The 25,428-nt window shown below is 40.7% G+C and overlaps 1 protein-coding gene and 1 pseudogene across 3 annotated transcripts; one reads left to right on the top strand and one right to left on the bottom strand.

The window, feature by feature from the left end:
- The first annotated feature begins 1,074 nt into the window (after nt 1-1,074).
- On the top strand, nt 1,075-20,220 carry uba6 (ubiquitin like modifier activating enzyme 6). 3 transcript variants are annotated; one of them, XM_018738302.2, is made up of 33 exons: nt 1,075-1,139; nt 1,981-2,060; nt 3,184-3,278; nt 3,404-3,432; nt 3,616-3,710; nt 5,276-5,387; nt 5,526-5,606; nt 5,815-5,937; nt 6,406-6,529; nt 7,382-7,485; nt 7,976-8,038; nt 8,276-8,352; nt 8,636-8,702; nt 9,065-9,208; nt 9,298-9,365; nt 10,118-10,196; nt 10,295-10,375; nt 10,669-10,746; nt 11,228-11,409; nt 11,749-11,854; nt 12,541-12,630; nt 13,220-13,300; nt 13,580-13,708; nt 15,017-15,068; nt 15,291-15,354; nt 15,448-15,517; nt 15,800-15,871; nt 16,225-16,348; nt 16,483-16,676; nt 16,884-17,011; nt 18,482-18,569; nt 18,772-18,866; nt 18,952-20,220. In XM_018738302.2, the coding sequence occupies exons 1-33, from the start codon at nt 1,116-1,118 to the stop codon at nt 19,094-19,096; spliced, it is 3,144 nt and encodes a 1,047-aa protein (XP_018593818.1). In that variant the 5' UTR covers nt 1,075-1,115; the 3' UTR covers nt 19,097-20,220. The 3 variants fall into 3 exon arrangements, with proteins under 3 accessions (XP_018593818.1, XP_018593819.1, XP_018593820.1); XM_018738303.2 differs by having other exon boundaries at nt 1,100-1,139; nt 1,892-2,060; nt 18,952-19,301; XM_018738304.2 differs by lacking the exon at nt 1,075-1,139 and adding an exon at nt 1,166-1,351 and having other exon boundaries at nt 18,952-19,301.
- A 981-nt stretch (nt 20,221-21,201) lies between these two features.
- Nucleotides 21,202-25,396, bottom strand: LOC114912452 (signal-transducing adaptor protein 1-like; annotated as a pseudogene).
- Between the last annotated feature and the right edge of the window lie 32 nt (nt 25,397-25,428).

Raw genomic sequence — 25,428 nt, 5'->3', positions numbered from 1 at the left:
GGAGCTGCTGCAGCATTCCAGGATTTTACCCGTGTATGTTCTTCTTTAAAAACTATTGTAGTAAATTCACTACAGTTATCTCAATATATACATTAAAATAAATTGTGGGGGGCACGGTGACGCAGTGGGCTTGACTGGGTCCTGTTCTCCGGTGGGTCTGGGGTTCAAGTCCTACTTGGGGTGCCTTGCGATGGACCGGCGTCCCCTCCCGGGTGTGTCCCCTCCCGCTCCGGCCTTGTGAGGGGGATGCGGTGGTGCAGTGGGTTTGGCTGGATCCTGATCTCTGGTGGGTATGAGGTTCAAGTCCTGCTTGGTGTGCCTTGTGATGGGCTGGCGTCCCGTCCTGGGTGTGTCCCCTCCCCCTCCAGCCTTACGCCCTGTGTTGCCGGGTTAGGCTCCGGCTCCCCATGACCCTGTATGGGACAAGCGGTTTCAGACGTGTGTGTGTGTGGAAGTAAATCGTTTTTACTTCAGGTTTAATGGTTATTTATATAGCTGAAAAGGTGTAAGACAGAAAACAGAAGGGTGCCTGAAGTAAGGCAACAATAGGTTATGCTTCTGTGAGTAAATGGGTATAACATTATCAGAAATACTTATATCGTCCTCCACTTTTCTATTTCTTTTTAAAATTAATAAAAAAAAGAACACAAAAAAGTACACTGCAATAAAGGAATGGCAGAGAAATAAAGGTTATAAATAGTGGTTTCTGAGGCTTTGCAGACACTGAAGGTTGAGATTTTGCTGATGTGCTGTTGGACATCATTTATGAATACAGAAAACACACTTTTGATACTACAAATGAAAGATAATATCAATTTAAGATAATATTTTAATTTCGGTTATCTATCGATGTTATATAAAGCATGCAATACATCGTCAAACAACAAAATGATTATAGATATAATCATTATTAAATATGTACACAGGTGTTTCCAGGACGGTAAGTACACGAACAGCTCGAAAACAGAAGCAAAGCATTTCGAGAAACGCGTCGCTGTCTTCCGCTCTTACTCTGACGGGTCAGTTAAGAGTCACGTGGGCGCCGATTTCGATCACGTGACCGGCGTGGCCGTAACCCGGAACAAGTTTCCTTGCTTGTCATTCATTCGCTGCTTATGGGAGCTCGCGCACACTGGCAGGTAATGGCATTTTGCTTAACTTTCTCTTCGCGAAAGCACACGGCGCGTTCGCGGCCGCTGCGCGGAGGGGACGCGAGGTTTGCTCTGCCCGCGAGCGAACGCGCACACTTTTGGAGGTGCAGCCGCAACGCGGCCGTGCTTTTAAAATTATTTTAGGAGAATTAGCTGTCTCACTCTGTGACTAGCCTGCCACACTCCGCAGGCCTGCTGCTGTGAGTAAGCACTCTGACATGGTGCTCCACAGCACAATACGTTCACAAAACACCACCAGTGACCAGTCAGCGCCTCTAAGTTACTAACTAGCGAAAGAAGAGAAGAAGGGATATGTGTTGTCACGCGGAATCTGCATCGCTGTGTGTTGTGCGTTGCAGAATTATTATTAAGTAACAGTCGCCTATCGGGTGGCGGTATTACTATCGCTCTCCAAACCGAGTCCCCAGTTATTTATAATTTTTCCTGGATGTTTTTCAGTTGTGTGTGTGGTGTTCGATGGAGCCGCAGTGTATAAACACACACAGTGAGTGAGTGACGTAATTCGTGGTACTTCGTTGGCATGTAGTACGTATTTTTAATTGCAACTGTCGTGTCAGATTTAAAAAAAAAAAAAATCTTGAAATATTTCTGAATTCAGCGTGGTGATTTATGGAGGAGAAACTTTTTAAGAGCACAAAAAAAGGAGCGGCGCTGCGTCTCCCTCCATAATTACGAGCTGCTTTCTTTCTCTCTCATCTCACCGCTCCCTTCCGACGTAGCACGAGCTTCCTGCGCTTTGTACTGTGCGCGTTAAGCGCGGCCTCTCTACCTGCGCGCAGCGCAAACTGCCGCTGTCTCTTCTGTTCAGAATTTCTGCAGAACAACAGTGAGTTCCCCCCCCTGCAACATGGCGGCGGATTCGATGGACATTGATGACTCACTGTACAGGTTTGTGTTTTTCACGACGTGCCCCCCCCACAACGACACTCAAGTCTGCTCCCCTGTCTGGCCATTTGAGCTAATAAAGTTATGTAATTGTCACACATTGTGTAGTACTCCTGTGATTACGAGTTACCAGAAAAACTTCGGTCCACACTTTTGAAATCCATTTGGACCAGCTTGTAGTGTCGTGATTAGAGCTGACACCCTGCGCTCGCTCAAAGGGCTCAGGTTTGAATCCCGCCATCTGCTGCGGTACCGTTGTGAGCAAGGTACTTCTCCTGAATTGCTCTACGAAAAATGAATCAGCTATTCAAATGCATAAGTAATTGCAGGAGTTGGGGGCGCCGTGGCGCAGCGGGTTTGGCCCGTGCCTGCTCTCTGGTGGGTCTGGGGTTCGAGTCCCGTTTGGGGTGCCTTGTGATGGACTGGCGTCCCGTCCAGGGTGAGTCCCCTCCCCCTCCGGCCTTGTGCCCTGTGTTGCCGGGTTAGGCTCCAGTTTGCCGTGACCCCGCTTGGGACAAGCGCTTTCAGTCAATGTGTGTAACTGTAGGAGTCTTGCACTTTCAGTGATAGTTCATCAGAAGTCGCTTTGGAGAAAAGCGTCTGATAAATAAATAAATAAATGTAATTTAAGTCACTTCGGACACGAACGTCAGCTGAATGAACTAATGTAAATGTTCATCTCAAGCCAGATGACACAAAGGCACGATCAGTTTGTTTTTGCATGAGTTGCACTTAACTATTACACATTTCTTCACAAGTTATAGTTTCACTCATGTGTCTAGTATTTTAAAAAATTTTTCTGTGTGAGTCATGGTTTCCTTCTCAGTTGAGTTTGATAAGCAGCCAGTGAGCATATTTTTACAAGTTTTGTCAGAGCTCAAAAGCCATTTTTAAGACGTTTGTATATAATTGACATGTTCAGCAAGATATGTGTATAAAAATTAAAGTTGAGTTGGAAATCTATAAGCAGATGCAAATAGTTTCCTGTCAACCTATATGACTTTGCAGTAGTGTAGCATCTTTTGGCCTCAAGAATGTTTGGACATTGAAATGGAGCATCACTATGCTTTTAACCACCCCTTCCACCAGGGTGACACTCACCCCCCTCTGTCCCTCCCCAACGCAGCCGTCAGCGATACGTACTGGGAGACAGCGCCATGCACCGGATGGCCCAGTCCTATGTGTTTCTCAGCGGATTGGGGGGATTGGGAGTTGAAATTGGTGGGTAAAATCTGCAACTGTAATTTTTACCAGTATATTGTTTTATCTTCAAACGTGCAATGAGAACAACAACAACTGGGATGCCCTGAATTCTGAGGAGAAACTCTTTGTTTTGTTTTTCACAGCAAAGAACATAGTCCTTGCTGGAGTAAAGGTATGTTTTATTTTGTTGTGAGCTTTGCGTAGGTTTCTACAGTTTTCCCAAGTTCATAATACATTTAAAGTACGTAATAATTATCTTTGTAAGCTTAGTGTCGACAGCAAAGTCTTGACTGTGGAAGTCAAGATGATAATATTGCAGTAGAAATGACAATTTCTGTTTTGGATTTTGTTGCAGGCTGTGACTCTTCATGACACAAAGCAGTGTGAGACATGGGACCTTGGCACCAACTTCTTCATCCGAGAAGAAGATGTCCTGAGCCAGAGGAAACGGTACTGAGCCCTGCAGAGAACTGGTGGTGAAAATGGCCTCTCCTCTGCTTTCGTGTTGAAGAGCGCTTCCCTATGGGAAAGATTACTATTCTCAGACCTTGTCCTCCCAGCTTCCTGTATGTACTGGCTTTTTGTTGGAAAGGAGCTTGTCGTTAATTTGCCTTTACATGTTTGCTGTGAAAAAATTGAAAATTGAATACACATTAATTTACACATAAAAGTACTGAGTACTCACTCTGATTTGCATTAGTTTTGAAATACCCATAACAGTGAAAAGACAAGTCAATGTGTTAATATGTTCTTGCCTCATAAAATGTGAAATTAGAAAGTCCACAGTTTTGTATTTCAGTATTTATTATGTGTCAGTTAATATATAATATTTATTAGACTTGGGTCAAATAATTTAATTTCAATCCTGCATTTTTCTAATGTCTTCCCCTTGATACGTGCCCAACATTATTTCCATTGAAAATATCAGTGCCCACTACGATAATGTCATCGGAACTGTCCGTTTGTTTATTGGCAACATAATTTGCATCTTAGCTGCAAGAAATAGCAAACGGGTTATTTCCAGACTCATTACCGAGAGCCTCTACAGCAGGCCTTAGCAGCACAGTGAAAATGTTATTTGCATTTACAATTATTTATTTAGGTGATGCTTTTCTCCAAAGAGACTTACAATGTTGAGCTACTTAATTATTTATCCATTTATACAGCTGGGTAATTTTTACTGGACCAATTTAGGGTAAGTACCTTGCTCAAGGATACTACAGCAGTAGGTGAGATTTGAACCGGCAACCTTTGGGTCCATAGGCAGCGGCTCTAACCACTATATGGTACCAGCTTTACCCTATTTATCAGCATATTGAAAACCTTAGAGAGGCATGGCTTTCATGGGGAATCATTGAGTTCACATATAATTAATAAATAGACAAACATTAAGACATTTGAAATATGTCTGATAACAGCATAATGTAGCCTGACCTCAGCTGTAAAATGTCCTCATCCACTGCTTTTTGTCCTTAAAGGAGATGCACTATGAGTAGGACACTGCAGCTGGGTAACTAAAGCTTAATATGCCTCACTAGTTCCGTGTGTTAATTGATTTCTGTTTTTGCATATTTGTGGGAACAATTTTTGGTTGCTCAGTGAAAGTGCTTATTCATTTTTAATTGATAAATTAATTTATTTATGTGACTTTGACTTGTAGCAGGTTGCAGTGGTGTTTTACAGCTGCAGGGTTATGGGTTTGACTCTGGACCCTGCTCTTTCTCTATATAGTGTGCATGTTTCCTCAGGACACTCTGGTGAATTGGTGATTAAATTGTCTTTATTTCATTGTGTTTGTGTGTCTAGAAAGTATGCATTGTAATGAGTATACCCTAATGTCCAGGGTATATCCTCCCTTGGCTTCCCAAGATTGGCCATGCATCACTGTGTTTGTGGTTTGTGGAAATGAATGAACGTTGAATTAATTCATGGTTGAGGTCACAGAACGGTGATGCCTCTGTGAACTGAGAGGGGTTGCGTGATGCCATTGAAATGTCCTGACTTTCGTCTCTCAGGGTTGAAGCAGTGCATCCAAGAGTGGCTGAACTGAACCCTTATGTTCAGGTTGGAAAGTCCAGCTGTGTTCTAGATGAGAACACTGACCTCAGTTTTCTCAGGACGTATCAGGTGGGTTTGGGTGAGCATTTTTAGGAGGATGCGTGAGGGAATGTATTTCCCACCTCTCCACCGCCTATGTAACATCTGCTAACTGTTTTTAACACCATGTATTAACTGTCTAATAAAGTGAACTGGTTTCTGTTCCAGTGTGTGATTCTAACTGAAGCCAGTCTCAGTTTGCAGAAGAAGATTAATAACTTCTGCCATTCCCAGTCACCTCCTATTAAAGTAAGTGGCAATCTACAAGTTCCTGAAGTATTACTGAAATGTTTTTTTGAGTCTTCAATTATCTAGAAATTAACACAGGACACACTGTATTTGTGTCATTTTACAAAGTGGTTGGAGCTTTTAGATGTGTGTCAATAATAACGCCTGACCCGATTACGTGAATGTTAGTGAATGTATTTTAATTCTGTTGTTGTTGTGTCCCTGTCAGTTCATTTCCTGTGATGTCTTTGGTGTCTGTGCCCGGGTGTTTTGTGACTTTGGGGATGCCTTTGAGGTGTCTGACCCAACAGGAGAGGAACCCAAGCAGGTTTTTATACAGAACATCACTCAGGTACCTTGGATCCTTTTTAAGAGTTTGTGAGCTTATTGTGAGCTTCAGTGTGTTTCCACATCCTCTTGTCTGGTGGTAAAATGAGCTGAGTGCAGTGTAATTTATATGGCATCTGTACAGTAAAGATAACCAGGATTGCACTGTAGTGATTAGTGCTTCTGACATAGTGATTAAAGTAGACATAAAGTTGCGTATCTCCTGCACTTATAGAAGTTAAATACAATTTAATGGCCATAGTTTCACTGAAGAATACCGAATTGTACAGCTGAAATCCTTGGATTAAGGTGCTTAAGGAAAAGCATCTGAAGAAAAATTGGTTTCTGTAATTGTTTTTATTGTAATGTTTTCTTCCTCATTCAACAGCAGAAAAAATGGCTTGAAAAATCCATGTTTGGTGATGGCATGCAAAGTCAGTACAATTCCGGAACCCCAGAATCATTAACGGTTTCTTGTTTTGCTGTGTGCCAGGACAACCCAGGTGTGGTGATGTGTATGGACAACCGGACCCACGGACTTCAGACAGGCCAGAGCGTGCTCTTCCGAGAGGTGTATGGCATGACGGAGCTCAATGGGACTTGTCGACAGGTCACAGGTAGGGCAGGAAAGATCCGATGAGTGCTTTTCTCTGTTGACCTCTTCTAATGTAGATTTACAATGTGTGAGGTGTAACACTAACACTTTGGAAATGATTTTACTCAATAACAGTTAACAAGGTGGTTAAAGAACCAAACTTACACTTGAGGGTTAGTCCATTTAAAACCCGAGAGACTTGAAAGCACCTGCCTCGTGTATATTTACACTGATCACCATGCAAAACCAGTCCTTTTCATTGCTTGATGCGATTTTGTGAGACTTACTGAGGCTCTTAAAAATGTCATTTTCAAAAATCTAATTTTTAATTCCATATTGGTACATAATTTCAGAAAAATATTGTGATTAAAATTTAATAAAATGATGTCACGTCATCCTCTGATAAATATTAAAAGTCTGAATTTCTGTATTTTCACAAAGAAGAGATTTTTCAGCATCCGTGCGTGAATGATCTTAATTTGTCAGTTTAAGCTTTGGTTGTTTAGTTTAAGACTTTTTGCCGAAAGAGTAAGGCTTATTTTTTTACCCTTGGCTTCCTTTAATGAAATATCCAGCTCTACAAAGCTGGCGAACCCCATATCAATATTTTAACCTCAGATATCTCATCAGCAGCTATATTAATTTTACAGTTAACTGAACTTGAAACTACAAATGAAATGGTGCTGCTTTTGTGTTCTTCATGATTTCAAGCCATCAGAGAAATAAAGCACTAAAGGAGACCCTATAAATGTGGGTGCAAACACATTTTAAGCAAAATAGACATTTCTTGCTACTTTAAATTTTTCTTTGTGACAGCATTTATGTTGGTGTATGTAGTCTAACTTTTTTTTTAAAAACTCTTTTTCAATGTCAGTCCTGACTCCTTACAGCTTTACCATTGGAGACACATCTGGGATGCAAGCATATGCTCATGGAGGGTTTTTTGTGCAAGTGAAGATCCCCCAAACCTGTTGCTTTGTAAGTGAACAGCCCTCTCTGTCAACTGTGACCTTTTAAAAAAAATGGAAGAACATTGGGTTGTGGCATGGTGTCCATTTGACCCTTCAATTGCATCTCTGTTGCTTAAGAATGTCTCTTTAAATAAAAAATGTCTGGACAACATTTGGATGTTAGATGGCTCTTTTTTGTGGGATAGCCAGTAGCATAGTGGGTAGGGCCTCTGTGTTTGGGCTTGGAGGGCATGGGTTCAAATCACACCTCCTGCTGTTATACCTTTGATCAAGGTTCTAAGCATAAAATTGCTTCAGTAAAAATGGTCTAGGAGTGTGTAGATGGCTGAATTAGTGATGGTAGCTTAGCATTGTAGGTTGTATTGGAGAAAAATGTCAGATAAATCTTAAATTGCTAGCCACGAGATCGCTGGCATACATTCATCCATTTAGAGGCCAAAATGTATAGTCTGGCTGTGGTTGTACTTGCCACTACTGTGTGTCTTTTTCCATTTTAGGAGAGGATGGAGCAGCAGCTGTTGGACCCAAAAGTTCTTGTTCCTGACTTCAGCAAACCAGAGGTAAGACTTTACCTTGGTCTGAGTAATCTGACAATATATGCATGAAAACTCCATCTACTACTCGCTGCAGTAAACTTGGTTTATTTGATCGTATGTGATTTGGTTCCATATCTACCATGTTTAGTTTGAATAGAAAAATAACTACAACAATGAACAAAACACGATGTTCTTTATATTAATCCTACCTGGAGCTTTGTGTGTATTTCACAGCCTTGTTTTGTGTGTTTTTCTCCAAAGGTGCCATTACAGATCCATGCTACACTGCTGGCCCTTGACTCCTTCCAGCAACAGCATCACAGACTGCCCAACACTGGGTAACGTCTTGTTTAATCTTTTGCTTTTTCATTCTTTGTCTGGAACTTGTCTACATTTATTTGCACCCTGCTTCATATGTATCCATAGAAATTTTAGATTACTTTGTTCATGTGGTAATTAATTTCTAAACGACTGTGCATTAGTATCACTCCATGTGTTAAGTACACTTCTCAAAGTCATAAGTTTATTAAAACTTTGTTTCATTTAATCTTGTGTCTCAGTGAGACCAGATGATGACAACATAAGATAGTCCTTTGTCTGATGAACTTATTTCTTGCCTAGATGCCCTCAGGATGCTGAGATTCTACTGAAAATGACAGATGGTGTGAACCACACCCTGAAGAGCAAGGTGGGTGTCTCTTCAGGATTTTTTTTTTTTGGGGGGGGGGCAGGAGATAACACAGTGGTTAAGGTCATGGGCACTGAAGGTTGTTGGATCAGTCTCCATTCCTTGAAAATACTGTTACATTTTTGAGCAAGGGTCTTACCCTGGATTGCACAAGTAAAAAGACTCAAATATGCAGATACTCTTAACTTGCTTTGGGTAAAAGCATCTGTAAAATATCAATTGATTAATAATGAACAGTTTAAAATCCAGGTTCACTTAGTGGAAGATGAGGCAGGAAATTATAGTTATTGGTTTATAGCAGTGGCTCTCAGTTTGATTCTGTAGCTCGTTTGCAAGTAGGTCGCTGTCCTTGTGCTCGCCAGGTCTCTATTGACCAGGACCTGGTGCGCACTCTGTCCCGCACAGCAGGAGGCTGTCTTGCCCCACTCTGCGCTGCCGTGGGAGGCATTGCCAGCCAGGAAGTGCTCAAGGCACTCACTGGGAAGTTCACCCCTCTCCAGCAGTGGGTGAGTGAGGCTGTGCTTGTATTGCTGGTACCCCCACAGTGTCCACACCACCAGCCTCCTCAACCACCTGCTGCTCCTTGTGTTCACAGTTTTATCTGGATGTGACCGAGGTGATCCGGCCTTTACAGTGTCTTGCTGCTGAAGAGTTTTTCCCAAAGTAAGCCCACTTATTCTAAATCAAAGTCTTTCACAAGAAAGTGTCCCAGTCTTTCAGCACAGAACTGCTTACATACATTGTAATACCTACTCAGAGTCAGAGATGTTACCACTAAATTTGTGTACACATTATGTATGGTAATATAAATCATTCTGATGTATTTGAAAGATTACTATGTTCTTGGGTTCCTTTTTCTGGGAAGGAGAGGCTTACAGACTTAGGCTTACACTTACATTCAGATTTATTCATTTAGCAGGCGATTTTCTCCAAAGCAGCATACATCTCCAAAAATAATATAAAAAGTGTATTAGATCAACAGAAGGAGTGATCTAGTTGCAGATATGTGATTCTTCAATAGTCAATTGTCATTTACCACCTTATGAACCAGTATGCATTACATGAGTAGCTGCATATAGGCTTTTAAACAGATAACAAACACACATTTATCAAGCACTTAGGAGATCAGGAGTCCAAATGAGGTGAATTTTGAGATCCTTCTTACATGTAGAGAGAGATTTGGCAGTTCTGAGTGAGAGGTCATTCTACTACGTTGGAGCCAAAACTGAAAGCCTTTGTGTTTTTGAACCTTGACATGCTTAACATATGAACAGCCTTAGTGGTTAGTTGGGTCTCAGCCTCACCTTAATCTCTGGATAACTGTCAGCTTTGTCTAGTTGCTGGTCATACTGGCACTGTATGCTCTGAATGGAGGTTTTCATGTGGAGGTGGTTGACGTCCTCTTCATGCTGCAGGGGAGACCGCTATGATGCACTGCGGGCCTGCATCGGGGACACCATGTGCCATAAACTGCACAGACTCAGGGTGTTCATGGTAAGTGGACAATGATGTTTTCACAGAGGGACATTAGTTTAACATGATCAGGATGGTTGAGTGGAAATTTCAGCTGTCCTCATTCACCACTTGCTCAGGTGGGTTGTGGCGCTATTGGATGTGAGATGCTGAAGAACTTTGCCCTGTTGGGAGTAGGCCTGGCAGACCACTCTGGTGAGGTAGGACAGTGAACTTTCTGCAGGTCTTTCCTTCTTATCCTGTCTGCTTAGTGTTTTTTTTTACATCACCTCCTATCACATGACCATTATAATACTGACCTTGGAACTGACATGAGAAATATTTGGTGACTTAGATTGGCATGCTGTTTCTTCCCCAGATTATTGCAAGATAATTTATGGCTGTTATACTGGTTAGCATTGCCAGCTGTTGTAGTGAGAATTGCTTCCGTGCTTGTTTTGTCTTACGATGAACTGGTTTCTCATTTTATTTTGTTCTCTGTTTTTGAGTGTAGATCAGTATTACAGATCCAGATTTGATTGAGAAGTCCAACTTGAACCGGCAATTTCTCTTCAGGCCTCACCATATTCAGGTGAGTTAGACTGCACTATCAGCAGAAATGTCTTTTTAATATTATGTTTTATTTTAGTGGGTCGGAGTTGCATCTGATTGATTATTTTTTACTGCAGAAGTTTAATACCCAGTGAGAACTGTTTGTTTTGTTCACCCCTGTAGTAGGGCTGTTATCTAATTTGCTGTATTTCTTTGTACATTCTGTATTTGGTTGTCTGGGGGATTTACAGACAGGATATGTTTTTAAAAAAAGAAAGAAAAAAAAAAAAGATGTGTACTTTTAAAACAACTGCAAGCACTTAATTGAGACTGAACAACAATACTTTTTGTCCCACAAAAACATATCTGTGGTGTGAAAAACAGTGATTCAGTACTGTATTTCTTCTGCCCACTACAAATGCAAGAAGTGTGAAATCCCCAAGCAGCTGATTAAATTCTGTAAAGATGCTTATAGATACAGTTTAAATGTAATCTAGACCAAGTAACCTGCTTCTTCACAGAAACCCAAGAGCACTACAGCTGCTGCAGCCACCCAGGACATCAACCCCCAGCTGCAGATAGATGCCCATCTGAACAAAGTGTGTCCCGCCACAGAGAGCATCTACAACGACCGCTTCTACTCTAGGCTGCATGTTGTGGTCACTGCTCTGGACAATGTGGAGGCCAGGAGATATGTGGACAGGTGAAAGGCTTGTTAATCCTATCAGCTTGTACCAAAATGGACTGAGATGATGTTTAGCAAGGTTTAGCCAGTAGTTGTCACCCTCAGTATCCTTTCAAAATGTTCACTCATAGCTATGAAAATTGACTGCTATTGTAACTCAGTGGGTAGCAGGAGTAGGTTTTGGATTAATACTACTTTGACTGGATGAGCAGTTTCTGGAAAATATATTAATGATATAATCAAGTATGTGAAAATGTTTTGTTGTTTGACACTGTGGATTTCAAGACTAGATGAACAGACATGTCACCAAGAATAAGATAAAGACAGTTCAGTGACATGTAACACATGTCTGTGTAGCCGCATCGTGTCAAACCAGAAGCCCCTCCTTGATTCGGGGACCATGGGCACAAAAGGGCACACAGAGGTCATTGTTCCCAATCTGACAGAGTCCTACAACAGCCATGTGAGTGTTTCCTGACCATTTTATCATTGACATCTGTGCATCACTTCTTACTGCCAACACATTTGATGCTAGATGTGGTTTCTTTATTCTCAGTCTTTCTCAGCCATCTTTTTGCACTTAAGTTGTCAGTAGTACACTTTTTGAATGTACTTTTTCCGTTGCAGATTTTTGTACTTATTTTCAGGATGTTTTTCTGTCTTTGAGTTATGTTCTGTTTCCCATGCTTTTTGGTCGTCTTGCCACTAAAAACCACTAGGATATGATTTATTGCCACTATTCAAAGTGTGCTAGTCATTTTAAACTCATCTGCCCTGCAGACTACATTTATTTTTTATGGTAGTGTGTTGTATAATGGCTAAAAAAAAAAAAATGTAAATCTAACTTTAAAAATTTTACATGCTGCCATTAGCTGATTACTGGAAAACCAGATAATTACAGTAGTTAGAGCCACACAGCCTCTGGGCTCAGAGGTCACAGGTTCAATCCCACCTCCTACTGTAGTAACCTTGAGCTATTGCTCTAGTAAAAATTACCCAGCTGTATAAATCGGTGAAATCATAAGTACCTTAATGTTGTAACTTGCTTTGGAGAAAAGCGTTAGCCAAGTGAAATATAATGTATTAATAAATGAATGTCTTCTTCCTCATGTTTATTGATCTCCTGGACCATTTCATTAATTTTTTCAGAGGGATCCTCCAGAGGAAGAGATTCCCTTCTGCACACTTAAGTCTTTCCCAGCGGTTACCGAGCACACGATACAGTGGGCAAGAGATAAGGTCACTACCCACTTCCTCTCTCCTACTTGAATCAAAGACTTTGGGGTTTTTCCTCCTAATGTGGAAGTGGTGATAGTTTTACTAGAAATTCTTGGTGAAGTTTAATACTGGAAATGTTTAGTCTTTCTAGATGGCATTTTGGTTTTGGAATTCAATTAATTCCTTTGAGAAAAGCTTTTAAATGTCAGTTTGGCTTGTGATATCATCTAGCAGTTGTAATCCAATCTTAGCTTCTTTTCCAGTGACACTAAAGCTGTGTAACTTCATTGTTGTATAGAAAAAGAAACTACTAGATGATTTGATGGGAGGTTGAAGGGATATTGTGTCCTAACCCTGATTCCAGTAGTTAATTATCTGTGTTTTCGCTGAAAGTGCTGCTGAAATGCTTAGTGACAAGAAAGAGTTAAAGCGACAAGCTGTGGGATCAGGTGAATACAGTTTACATGCTGTCCATACCTGATGTTTTTCAGCACTAGGTCTATAGGAGACTGAGCCTTATTCTCATAAGGTAACCTTTGGATACTGTTGGCCTTAACATGATATACCATGAACATATAGTAAAGTTTAGTTGGTATGTTCCTTTCCTCAGTTTGAGAGCGCATTCTCCCACAAGCCCTCTATCTACAACATGTTCTGGCAGACCCACTCCTCTGCAGAGAGCGTACTGGAGGTGAGAGGGAGGAAAGTGCTTACCTGATAGAGGGTTACGAACAGACATGATGAAATACGTAAATATTGCTTATATTTTATAGCATGCTGTTTAACAAAGTATATGCAGATCAATCCGTAATGCAGATTAATTTTAATAGGGTGTTTGAGCCTTGATTAAGGTTAAAGAAGCTGATCCAAAGTTGTAATCAAGGGCTCTCAGACAAAAGGTCCTGACCTCTAATCATTGTCTCTGACTCCGACCTGCTGTGTCTGCACTACTACCCTTTATGTGTTCCAGAGGATGAAGGCACGAGAGAGTTTGGAGGGGTCATTTCAGGTCATCAAGCTGTTGAGCAGGAGACCTACCCACTGGGAGCACTGTGTCACGTTGGCCCGCATCAAATTTGACAAGTACTTCAAGAGAAAGGTGAGAGGCTGACCTTCAACCTCCAAACCAGTGCTGCCATGGCTTTCAAGGAGCTTGTGGTGCTAAGACAATCATAGTTGATTGTTGAGTGGTTCAAGCTCCCGCCTTGCATTCAGAGAGCACAGGTTTGAATCTCTGCTCCTGCTGTGGTATCCTTCACCAAAGTACATGTCCTAAATTGCTGTCTAGTGATAGCACTAGTTTCCCATGATAAATTAACAGCTGTATAAATGAGTAAATCGTTGTAAAGTTGCTTAGTATACAAAGCAGGTACTTTCGTTTGCTTTGGATAAAAGAGTTGCCTAAAATGATTGTGGCATTCTGTAATGTAACTGTTTAGCATTTAGTGTGTATTAGTGCTCAAAATTCAGTGCAGCCAATCTACTTTATACACTTAGATAATAATGATTTCATAACATTCTGGGGCAGTGTCATGGTTTATTAATAATATTCTTATGCACTTATTATTAAACCATTATTTTTATTTTAATGAGAAATGTTGGTGGCAATTTTTTTGGAATAAGCCACTTCAAGTGAAAGTTTTAACCCAGTGGCATTTCTGAATTTTGAACAGAGCATTGCCACAACTTTATAATTGTAGATTAAATTAAATGACTGTTACTTAATAAAATTACTAAGAATTAGAATGGGAAATACAGTCGGAAGAACTGTAAGATAAATGTGAAATTTAGCCTATAAATTGTTTCTTGCACTCAGCACATCCCATGTTGTCTGACTCCGCAGAGCAAGAATTTGTCTACTGGTGGCACTGGATGTGCAGTGTTTGAGTGTTTTTAGCACATGTGTATTTATGAAGAGCAACCCAATAACTTACATTCCCTCTTGTTATTCAAAGTATTCAAAAGATGAAACTCTGTGCTTTTCAGGCCTGCCTGCTTTTCTTGGATTGAATTGTTACATCAATTCACATTTATGACATATTTAATTAATTTTTTTTAATGGAAAAATATCCCTTCTTTAGTTTTTTGGTTTATATCAGCATCATTGAATGGGGCCATCTGTATACAGGTTATTTTAAATATAAATAATTCTTTTCTGGCTTTAAGGTTTTTGTAGCTTTTTAAGTCCGATAAGGTTGAGAGTTCTCTTTACAGCACGTCTTTATTCCTTTTTGAAGACAGAGCCCTGCTTAAAGGTTATGTTTGTAGGGGTTTTTTTTTTATATTGTTGAAATGACTTCCTTCCACTAAAAATGTTTTGTGGTGACAGGTTTGGAGAAATGGTACAATTTTACAATAAATAGAGTGAATGTCAGCTCTGTGTTTTTATTCTGTTTTTCTCGTGTAGGCCCTGCAGCTGCTTCACTCCTTTCCCTTGGATACCAGGCTGAAGGATGGCAGTAAGTCCATCCTAAACCTCACAAAAACTGTCACATAAGGTGTTTTCCTTTTTTCACCTTAAGAAGTAAACTGGATTACTGCTAAGACTTCAAGATTTAAGTGGGCAAGTCAGTGGCTAATGTTCTTAACATTTGAGCACTGGACTGAGAACTGCAGAATTAGAAATTTTATTTGTAAATAGTCTTATTGTGGTAATTACTGACACCGTTTTTAATAAACAGGTCTGTTTTGGCAGTCTCCGAAACGTCCTCCTTCACCAATAGAATTTGACTTGAAGGACCCTCTGTACGTAAATTCCTGTCATATAATTTGAAAATTCATTTTGAGTTTCCTTTTTCAGTGCTTGTGTCATGCTCACTGTCCTCTTCAATCTCACAGGCATTACAGTTTTGTTGTTAGTGCTGCCCGACTCTTTGCAGAAATTTACAACATCTCCTACTCAGAGAAGGTAAGTCGTTATATCGGAGCACTGTCTCTCAAAATGAAAAAAAAAATAGTACCAGTTCTGGTGGTGTTCTTTGCAAGGTGTCAGTATAAGAGTACAATGAGAATGTTCTTAGTTTTGAAGATTCATTAGCTCAGTGTTATTAGTCTTAAGGTTCTAATAAGAGTTGTGTACTCTCTGAGGTGGTCTTCAGAGGTATTTACAAAGCCACTACTGGAGCTGAAGAGGTTAAAGAAACCTTGAGTGCTGGCAGATTGCGTTTGACTGTGTGTCTTTGATGGACAGGATCTGTCTGAGGAAGAAGTGGCCCGGATCCTTTCTGGCATGAAGATTCCAGAGTACAAACCAGCAGAAAAGGCAACTGCTTTAAATTTTTCTTATTTTCATCAAAAAAGTTAAGGGTAGAGATTTTAACTAGTATTGTACTATTATGAATAGCAATCATAGACATAACATTGGAACTAAAGTCTTTTTTTCAGCGATTATTCAAATGGGGTGGGGGGGGGGTCATGGGTGACTAGCTCTTTGGCTCTGCATAATATTGTCCGCATTCGCGTTAAAGCCATGTTATACCACCTTTCCAACAGCGAATCTCACTTATGGACTAGGGTGAATGAGAGTTACAGAACTCTTCAACATCTTTGCCCCTGTCATCATGAACAGTTCCTGGAATTTTTGTTTGTAATATTCTCACCTGATGTATATCACAGCGTATTGAGACAGATGAGATGGCCAAGAAACCTGACCAGACTAAGCTGTCTGTAAGCAGCGAAGAGGAAAGGGAGGCTATTGCACAGCTGGAGAGGGCCATTTGCACGCAAGCCATCACACCAGGTAATAGAGTCACAGTATATTCTCATACTGTATACATGGTATAGTTGGGGGGTAGTACCTGGATATAGTCACTGTTAAAACTAAATTTTTCATAATCACATTTTTCCTTCCTGCTGCTTCCCTCCGTACTGCAGACTGGCTGCGGATGACCCCAATTCTTTTTGAGAAGGATGATGATTCTAATGGTCATATGGACTTCGTGGCATCGGCGTCTGCGCTACGTGCACGCATGTACTCCATTGAGGCAGCTGATCGGCTCAAAACCAAACGTATTGCCGGAAAAATTATCCCTGCCATTGCCACGGCAACTGCTTCAGTTGCCGGACTGGTGAGAATGATTGTAGTTTTGCAGGCAGCATTAAATATCTTAAACTGAATTTTCTAGTTTACTGCTGTATACTTACACTTGAGCATTTATTTCCTTGGTGTAATTTTCTTAAATCTGGACATCTAATTTAAGTGATGGAAAGCTTATGTTTCAGCAGATGCATAGGTTGTTTTTAATGTCTCTGATTATTCCATGTTATTCCCCCAGGTTGCAGTAGAACTGATTAAAGTTGTGGGGGGCTATGGCTTTGAGTCCTTCAAGAACTGCTTCTTCAACTTGGCCATTCCAGTTGTGGTGCTCACAGAACCTGCCAATGTCAAGAGAACTCGTATCAGGTTTTCATCTTATGTACTTGGACACTGTTCTTGGATTTCACTGATCAGTCAGTGTTTAAATGAATTAAGCCAGGGATGTCAAACGTACGGCCCAAAGCTATTTCTCCAGCCCTCATGATAATTAGATGGGGATTTTGGTTCTACTAAATACTGTAATTATCCACTCTGTGAACTACCACTAATAACACGCTGATTAAAACTGATAATCTGCCTATGCAAAGTTATGTAGTAAATAAATCCATTTATTATACAGCCATACTACACACACACACATTTTCAGAACCGCTTGTCCCATACGGGGTCGCGGGGAACTGGAGCCTACCCGACAACACAGGGCGTAAGGCCGGAGGGGGAGGGGACACACCCAGGACGGGACGCCAGTCCGTTGCAAGGTACCCCAAGCGGGACTCGAACCCCAGACCCACCGGACAGCAGGACTGCGGTCCAACCCACTGCGCCACCGCACCCCCTCAGCCATACTATCAAATGCCCAATGGTACCTTACCTACAGGATCATAATTGAGACATTTTGCCTCAATTGTGCTGTTGGAAGCAGTGTTATTAATAAAGTGCATGAGAGATGGGGTCTCCAGGAAATTATATTTTATAGGACCTCACCATGTCCAGGCATGCTGGTCAAAACTTGCAAATACACAGAACTGTAACACAATACCCCCGATGGTTAATACCCACACATTTGCTCTGATTTATTTAGATAATTCTTTTCTTCAAAACGACTTAGTCTTAAGATACTTAAATAACTTACCCATTTATACAGCTCAGTAATTTTTACTGTTTCAGTTCAGACTAAGTATCTTGCTCAAGATTTCCATAACAGTTGTGCAGGGGAATTAATCATATGGTCTAACAAATGAACAATATTGAAACAGTATATAGCAGTACTATATGAATATAAGTGGATACAGCCCTAATAATTTACAATGGTCATGAATAATGTTTACCCACTCTGCTGGTCATTGTCTCTGTTATACAAATAGGATGTACAAAACACTCCACAGCAGGAGTCACACAGACAGACAGACAGACAGACAGACAGAAACCGCTTGTCCCAAGCGGGGTCGCGGCGAGCCAGAGCCTCACCCGGCAACACAGGGCACAAGACTGGAGAGGACACGCCCAGGACGGGACGCCAATCTGTTGCAAGGCACCCCAAGCGGGTCTCGAACCCCAGACCCACCAGAGAGCAGGCACAGGCCAAACCCGCTGCGTCACTGTGCCCCCCACAACAGGAGTCATGAATCCCATTTGACCCACTGTATGGAAAACATTTGACACCCCTGAATTAAGCTTGTACTGGAATCGCCCCTAAAATTTTACTGCTAATCACAGTCAGCACAGAGTTTTGCTGTGTCTGAACAAGATACAAACATCAAATTTACCACTGTTCCATTTTTACACTACAGTTGGTTGCAGCAGTTACTAAGCCATCAGCTTGCTATTTCTTCCCAGAGATAACATCTCCTTCTCCATCTGGGACCGTTGGACTATCCAGGGCCATGAGGACTTTACCTTGTCTGACTTCATGAATGCTGTACGGGTAAGGGGATGTTCCCATAAGGATTTACAGTATCATTCTTTATCTTTTAGAACAGCAGAGCAGTGCTCTATACCATATGGGGCCTAATTCTATGGGTTTTGAGTTTTTGTGCACACGCCATGGATCAACAGAATTTTTTTTCCTCTCTGTATTGTGTACCCATACCCAAGGTGGATATTTAACGGGACTGACTTTCTTTCAGGAGAAGTATGGGATCGAACCCACCATGGTAGTGCATGGTGTGAAAATGCTATACGTGCCTGTGATGCCAGGACACAGCAAAAGGCTCAAGCTGACGTAAGCATTGAGTGAAGGTGGTTTTAGAGATCCTGGTCTCTCCCTGTCTTTCCTCCCATATGTGACAGTTTTGTCTTTCACCTAGGATGCAAAAGCTGGTGAAGCCCTCAACAGAGAGGTATGTGGACCTTACTGTGTCCTTCGCTCCTGAGCTGGAGGGTGATGAGGACCTGCCAGGACCCCCTGTCAGGTACTGCTTCAGTGGGGACAAACCAGAGGACAGGGCCTGACAAGAAGATTCCTCACCCCATCCATCTACACAACCTCCTCCACCCCTCACTGAGGACCACTAAGAGTAGCGCTTGACATAACTGTGTACATAATTTTTCTACTGGGTTTATTGCATAGCTTCGCCTGTGCCGATGCCTTAAATAATACCATGTTTTGTGTGCTATTGATAATATTCATGTGGATGAAAATAAATACTGAAGAACCTGTGTCAGTACCTTCACAGATTTCTCTGGGATAATGGGCTAGACAGAGGGGGCATGATACGAGCCATGTGTGGAGTTGTGTGAATTCTAATTTTTGGTTCGTTACACATGTTGGGGCATTAGATGAACATGTGTCCAGGGCATAAGATGAAACTGAAAACCACCAAAGATTATCATTTTTATTTATACTTATTGCATTAGTGCGAAACAAGCGGACTGTGAATTGGATAGGAACTATGCTTTACATGCTGTATCACGTGATGCTGTACAATTTAATCCCAGGGCATAGACCAGTGGGAAAAGGAGTTCTTCATAACAAAGGAAGACAGTGTTTTACCAGTTACTGTAGTTATTTTTTTTTGTATCTTCACAATGGAGTCAGAGGCAACTTGCTAAAACAATTTGTAGCAAAGAAAAGGATGAGTAGTCATAACCTTATCACTGTATTACCTTGCTCCACATCATCCTTATGAAGGGAATCAAAAATAAAACAAACATACTGAAATTCAGGCATTTTACTTGTTAATATTCTTAAAATTATAATTTATGGTAATGTCTCCTATTTATTCGTTGAAAAAAATTTCCTTTGAGGGGGGCTGCAGCCAATGAGACCACGCTGAGGACAGGGAAATTGCTGCTGTTGCTGCTACATGCAATATGAGTCATTTCAGAAAATATAATCTGAAATGAGAACTAATTCTTCTATTTCAAGAGCGAGCGCTGTCAAAAAAGCGGTATTGTGTAGAGTGGATTTGGTCTGTATCAAGGTATAGCTCATTGCGTTCTTAGTGCTTGCCTGTCATTGTCTTGCTGCCAATGTGTTATTGATGAGAAGTAAAGATGTTCTTTTTAACATGATCAAGAATGTGAACTTATACTTCCTTCACGTAGTGTGTGTCGGGGAAGGATTTTCAGTGTGCCCGGGAGATACTTCACCTGATTTGCCAGGTGGTAACTACTGTGTAATAGTGTTTCTTGTACAAAGCCATTTAAATATAACAACTGAAAAATTACCTCTGGAGCCTTGCCTGCAAAATTTAATTGCCTTTGTTTATAACTACTCATTTAATCTGTCATGATATTTTGTATTTGGTTGAAAAGACTATAACATCGCGAATAGGTCAGATTTGTGAATGAGCTTGGTATCGAACATGGTTACATTATTCCAGTTGTTTACTTTTATGATAAATTTTGATTGTTACATAAAATTATCAAAAACTTACTATATACAACCTCCTCTAGCACCTAAAAATATCCTTTTCATCTTAAAAATGAAGGGTAATATTACAATTAGCTTTTTGTTCTCTAAACAAAAGTAGGCAGTATACTTTGATTTATAATGTTCATCTGCTAATTTTCCTGAAAATAGAGCTGTGGCTTGAACGTAGTCCATGCATATATTATTTCAGCGGTATTAGATTCTCACACAAATACACAACATCATAGTTCTTTCATCAGTAGTACAGTCCATTATTACCATTTATTAGGTTGGAGTATACAGTGTTCATCTTAGATACGTGTGCATTGTCATAATGTCCCATTATTACACTGGAGGTTGGACAATTAAGAATCGGACTCATCAAAAAAATTGCTATCAACTATTGAAAAGACTGCAGGAATGCACATTATGAAAGTTATTTGGATGCTGTTTTTTGAAAATGCCCTATTTTACACTGAACTTATAAGTCCTCAATTCAAGTTTTTACAAATAACCACAAACAAATATGTAGTGGAAAAAACACTGATCTTGCTGAAATTAGGTTATCGCAAGGCAGTGGGGCTAATTGTTAATGTGAAATTCTCTGCCGTATTTGTAGAATGTCTCTCCTGTGGCACTGATCCACTGACAGCCAGTCACCTCCTATGGTTTGGCAGCTCATATATCTGGCATTTCATACAAATTAAAATTGATCTCTTGTATGGGAAGAATCAGCAGAGGCACACTGGGCCTTCATCATGGGTGCCCCTTTAGCACCCCTGGGCCTCTCTGGCAAAGGTGGTTCTGGAAGGAGGCTGGGCACATTGTTGTATACTTCTGGCAAAAGAAAGAGAGATCACAGCCACTGTTAAAGTCTGTCAGTCTTTGTTATATGTCGAAGGTAAAAGGCCAAATCAAGGAAGTCGGCCAATTTTGTCGTACTACTTATAACAAAATGTCCTGAAAAATACACTTTGTTTACAGGAGTGGGCTTCTTTTTCTTACTCACCTATGTGAGTGTCAAAAGGTTGTGGCTTGACAAAAGGTTGAAGTGTGTTGCCGGTCTCCTAAATGAAGTGAAGCATGACATCATCCACACTTGGGACTGTCACGTGCAGTGACAGGCAACACATATGAAGTAAGCTACCACGGTTTTTCCAGGGCAAGCCAAGCCTGAACCAGCAGACCCAAGATGGGCAGCAAGGTGTCATTACAAAGATCTAACAGCCCAAGGATGAGGCTCGCAGACTCCTCCAGCTCAATGGTGATCTCAGGCTCACTGGAATGCACCTTGAAATGCCTGAAAACCGGGCCTCTGAAAGAAGAGTATGTTGTAACATAACCAGGGAGAGTCAACGCTTCAGAAACACATCAAACCTAAAATGGACCATTTGCACGGACCATTTTGCACAAAGTTGTCCAAGAGACTCATTTAAATCAGTGCAAGTCATGTTTCTGCAAAATACTCTCATCGTGCATATCATTGTATTTGACATGAAAGTTTATGTACACTGTATAAGGATGGCCATTCCTGGTCCTGGAGGGCTTCATTCCAGCCTGACTTTTACGATAAATTTTAATGCACAGTTGATTTACACCTCTTAACACAGGGTGAGGTGACACTGTAATAAAACAATTACTTTGAGAGCTCAGATTAATTGAAAACCAAGGGTACACAGTAGCACTTGAGGACCAGAGCTGGCCTTCCCTGGAATATATTTACACATATTGTATAATGATATGTTGAAAAGGAAATTAAGAGCAAAACAGAACATGTTCAAAATGGGCAAATATCCACTTTGTAGTGATGCTATAGCTGCTGTTGTCAGTGGAGGGCCGCAAAACAATGCTTCTATATTCAGGGTTGACCTCCAACATCTGTTCTCCCTCCCGTCAGGACACTTCATGGAAACAGCTGGAAAAGGAGCCAGAAACATAAACAGCCTCAGTGCACATGTAATGTGGTCCTCAAGCGTTCTGCTCAAATAAATTGTTTAATGAAGATTCCCTGTAGATAAAACTAAACAAATTGGCTAAAGAGGTGCTGTCAGACTCACGCAGACAGGTCAGCAGGTTCCTTGTTCTTTCTTTCACCCATGACTGAGATGTAACTGTGGTCACTAAGAATGTGGTGGACCCTCTTCTGCTCCAGCGTCACCACCTCCTCCAGCCTCACAATCTGACCTTTAAGCAGATTTGACCTCCCACTGAAAGGTCAATCCTTGGAGTTTTCACCATTGTCACTTTCAACATTACCAATGTTCATAGTTTTAAAATATTCAATTAATTAGATAAATCCTTGTTTATTCATTTATTAATATTATATTGTAGTTTTACCATTTTAAATATATGGAGATGTACATGTCTGATCCTCATGCATCCTCTATGAGTTAAAAGTGACCACATTTAACAGGTAACACTGAAAAGATTTATTCTAAGAAATTTAAAAGAAATGCAATTTCTTGTGGTGTTACTTTTACACCACTAGTTAATATCATTAACTGATTGTATTTCGACTCTGTGCTCTAAAACAAGTCTAAATGATTTGCTCGTTAATAGGGGGTAGCTTTACAGACTACATCTGCATAAAACGACAAAGTTTGGCTTTTGGTTTCGAGTGTGTCCTGGAGAGAGGGAATGCCAAGTGTCAAGGTCATCAGAGATGAGGACCTAAAAACACAGGACTGAGACACAGTGGCTTTTGGACGATTTGGCATTTGTATATGCAAAGACACAGTAAGCGCATATACTGTAGATCAATACAAATACTGTATGTAATGATCCTTTCTCTTTTAATTTGCACTCTGTTTAATGGGGAATCATTCAGAAAGCTCACAAAATACTCCACTGTAACACCACAGATAGATTAAAGAAGGATCCAGTGCTGGAGTGGTCAGTGGGGTGTGACACACAAGTGGTGCGAGGGGCAGGACTCATGAGTGACACGAATGGACAAGATTATTAACACGAACTCACCTTGGCCACAGACATCATGTAACCCTTCAACTCATCTCCAGCATTTGAGCTGGTGGTCTAAAAAAGTGAGAGCATGGTTTATTTTAACCTTTTAATAAAGGACAAGTACTTATAGGGCTGTTGATCTGAAATAGTGACCATGTATCTTAATTATCAGATAGATAAAAGACAACATGTAGTTATTTGCCTATTCAGGTCTCCAATTATAGCCTTTGCATTTACAGCAAAACATCATTGTATTTAATTTCACTCATTATATGGAAATGCAGTGAATGTGGCATTGAATCATCATATTAAATGTTTCACACTAGATTGATCCAGCTCTACATCCAGATCTGCATAAGTATATACACTAATTGAAACAGGATATGCTGACTCACATTTCAACAGAAATGCAGAGAAGTCTACGACTTGAAGTGTTAAAATGTATGTCGTGATAAAGTCATTAAGGTAATAAAAGCGAAAATGGAATGTATTGTTGGCTGCCGGTGTCTAAGGCAATGAGGCCTCTGACCTTCAGCTTGACCTCCTCGTTTTGCAGATTGAGGGTGTACATGAGCATGCCAGTAATAGTCCTGGGACCATCCATCTTCATCACCCTCAAGTTTTGCAGCTCAAGCATCTCTATATACTACAATATCCAGACCTCAGTGTGGGACTGGTTTGACAAGGGACAGAGAGACGCAGCAACAAAACAAGCGGACAATAAGCAGAAGCAAGGCAAGCATGCAATTACTTCAGTAAAAAATAAATAAGCTGTCCTACTAGGGCACAGCCAAATATGTACTAATGAATTGGGCCGAATGAATGAATGAATGAATGAATGAAATTGCAGAGGGACATGCTATACAGTGCAGCAGCATACAGCACACATGCGGCAGTTACACATGATGAAATACCTAAGTATGTGAATAAACAACATAAACAGACACAAAGAAAAAACGGGGGTGAAGACCTGGCAGTACAGAATACACTCAGTACTACACTGTGATAATGTCAATAAAATTATACCATGTCAGTCTTCTGATCTGTGTTCAGGAAAATTGTGCAGTCTCTTAGTTCAGCAATATGCTTCTTGAAATCCTGGAAGAAGCAATTCAAATGCTGTATGAGGATAAATGTTAGGAACCAATGACACAGCTATAGGTCTGCAAGGATGTGCTCATATCCTGTTGTTATCACAGACATATGAAAATTTAATAAGTATCAAACAGTCCCTAAGCAATATGAATATTCCCACATATACAGTATTTAAGGATCTTCCATACTTGAATCAATAGAATTTACTATGTCACTTATAGTATTATTTATTATTTGGAGATTACCGGTAATTGCGATAATGCCTGGCATGTTCAATAATAAATTCAAGCTAATAATAAAAACAGTCACGGATCTTGTGATCCGCATAGCCTTTCAATTTTACCATGCTTCCAGAAGATGCCGGAACAAGGCGCTAAAAGGAGTCCTGAATATGTTTTACATTTCCCGTTAAAACATCCAAAAAAACTTTTGTGGATTTAAAATGCAATGCATCTAATACTGGACAGCAGGTAGTGTAGTGTGGTGTGGTTAGAACCAAAGGGTTGCAGGTTTGAACTTCATCTCTGGGTGTAATACCCTTGAGCAAGGTACTTACCCTAAATTGCTTACTTACCCAGATGTATAAATGGGTAAATAACTGTAAGCAGCTTTACAGTGGTAGGTGCTTTGGAAAAAAAGTGGCAGCTAAATGTAAAATGGACCTACTTCTCCAGTAGGTTGTTTCCTTGACACAGTCCTACTGTGGACCCAAAGTTGTGGAATCACAGCATCTTCTCTGCAATGTACTTCTTCCACAAGACTTCTGAGCGGAAGAGAGGCAGTTCAGCGATCTTCTCCCTTGCCTGGATGATGGCCCTGGCTGTGGAGATGGCGGCAGCCATTGGCCCCTCTTCACCTTCCTTCCAACGCAAGT

Source organism: Scleropages formosus, chromosome 16, assembly GCF_900964775.1.
Source record: "Scleropages formosus chromosome 16, fSclFor1.1, whole genome shotgun sequence".
In the NCBI taxonomy this organism is placed as follows: Eukaryota; Metazoa; Chordata; class Actinopteri; order Osteoglossiformes; family Osteoglossidae; genus Scleropages; species Scleropages formosus.
Note: the sequence above shows the minus strand (reverse complement) of the source record. Positions and strands in the feature narration are given on the sequence as shown.

What these genes read in the sequence shown, in the direction of transcription:
- uba6 (XM_018738302.2), top strand. Translation starts at nt 1,116, where the DNA reads ATGGGAGCTCGCGCACACTGGCAG. An exon ending in ATTGATGACTCACTGTACAG is followed by an intron (nt 2,061 to 3,183) that starts GTTTGTGTTTTT and finishes TCCCCAACGCAG; the next exon opens with CCGTCAGCGATACGTACTGG. An exon ending in CACGCAAGCCATCACACCAG is followed by an intron (nt 16,349 to 16,482) that starts GTAATAGAGTCA and finishes TCCGTACTGCAG; the next exon opens with ACTGGCTGCGGATGACCCCA.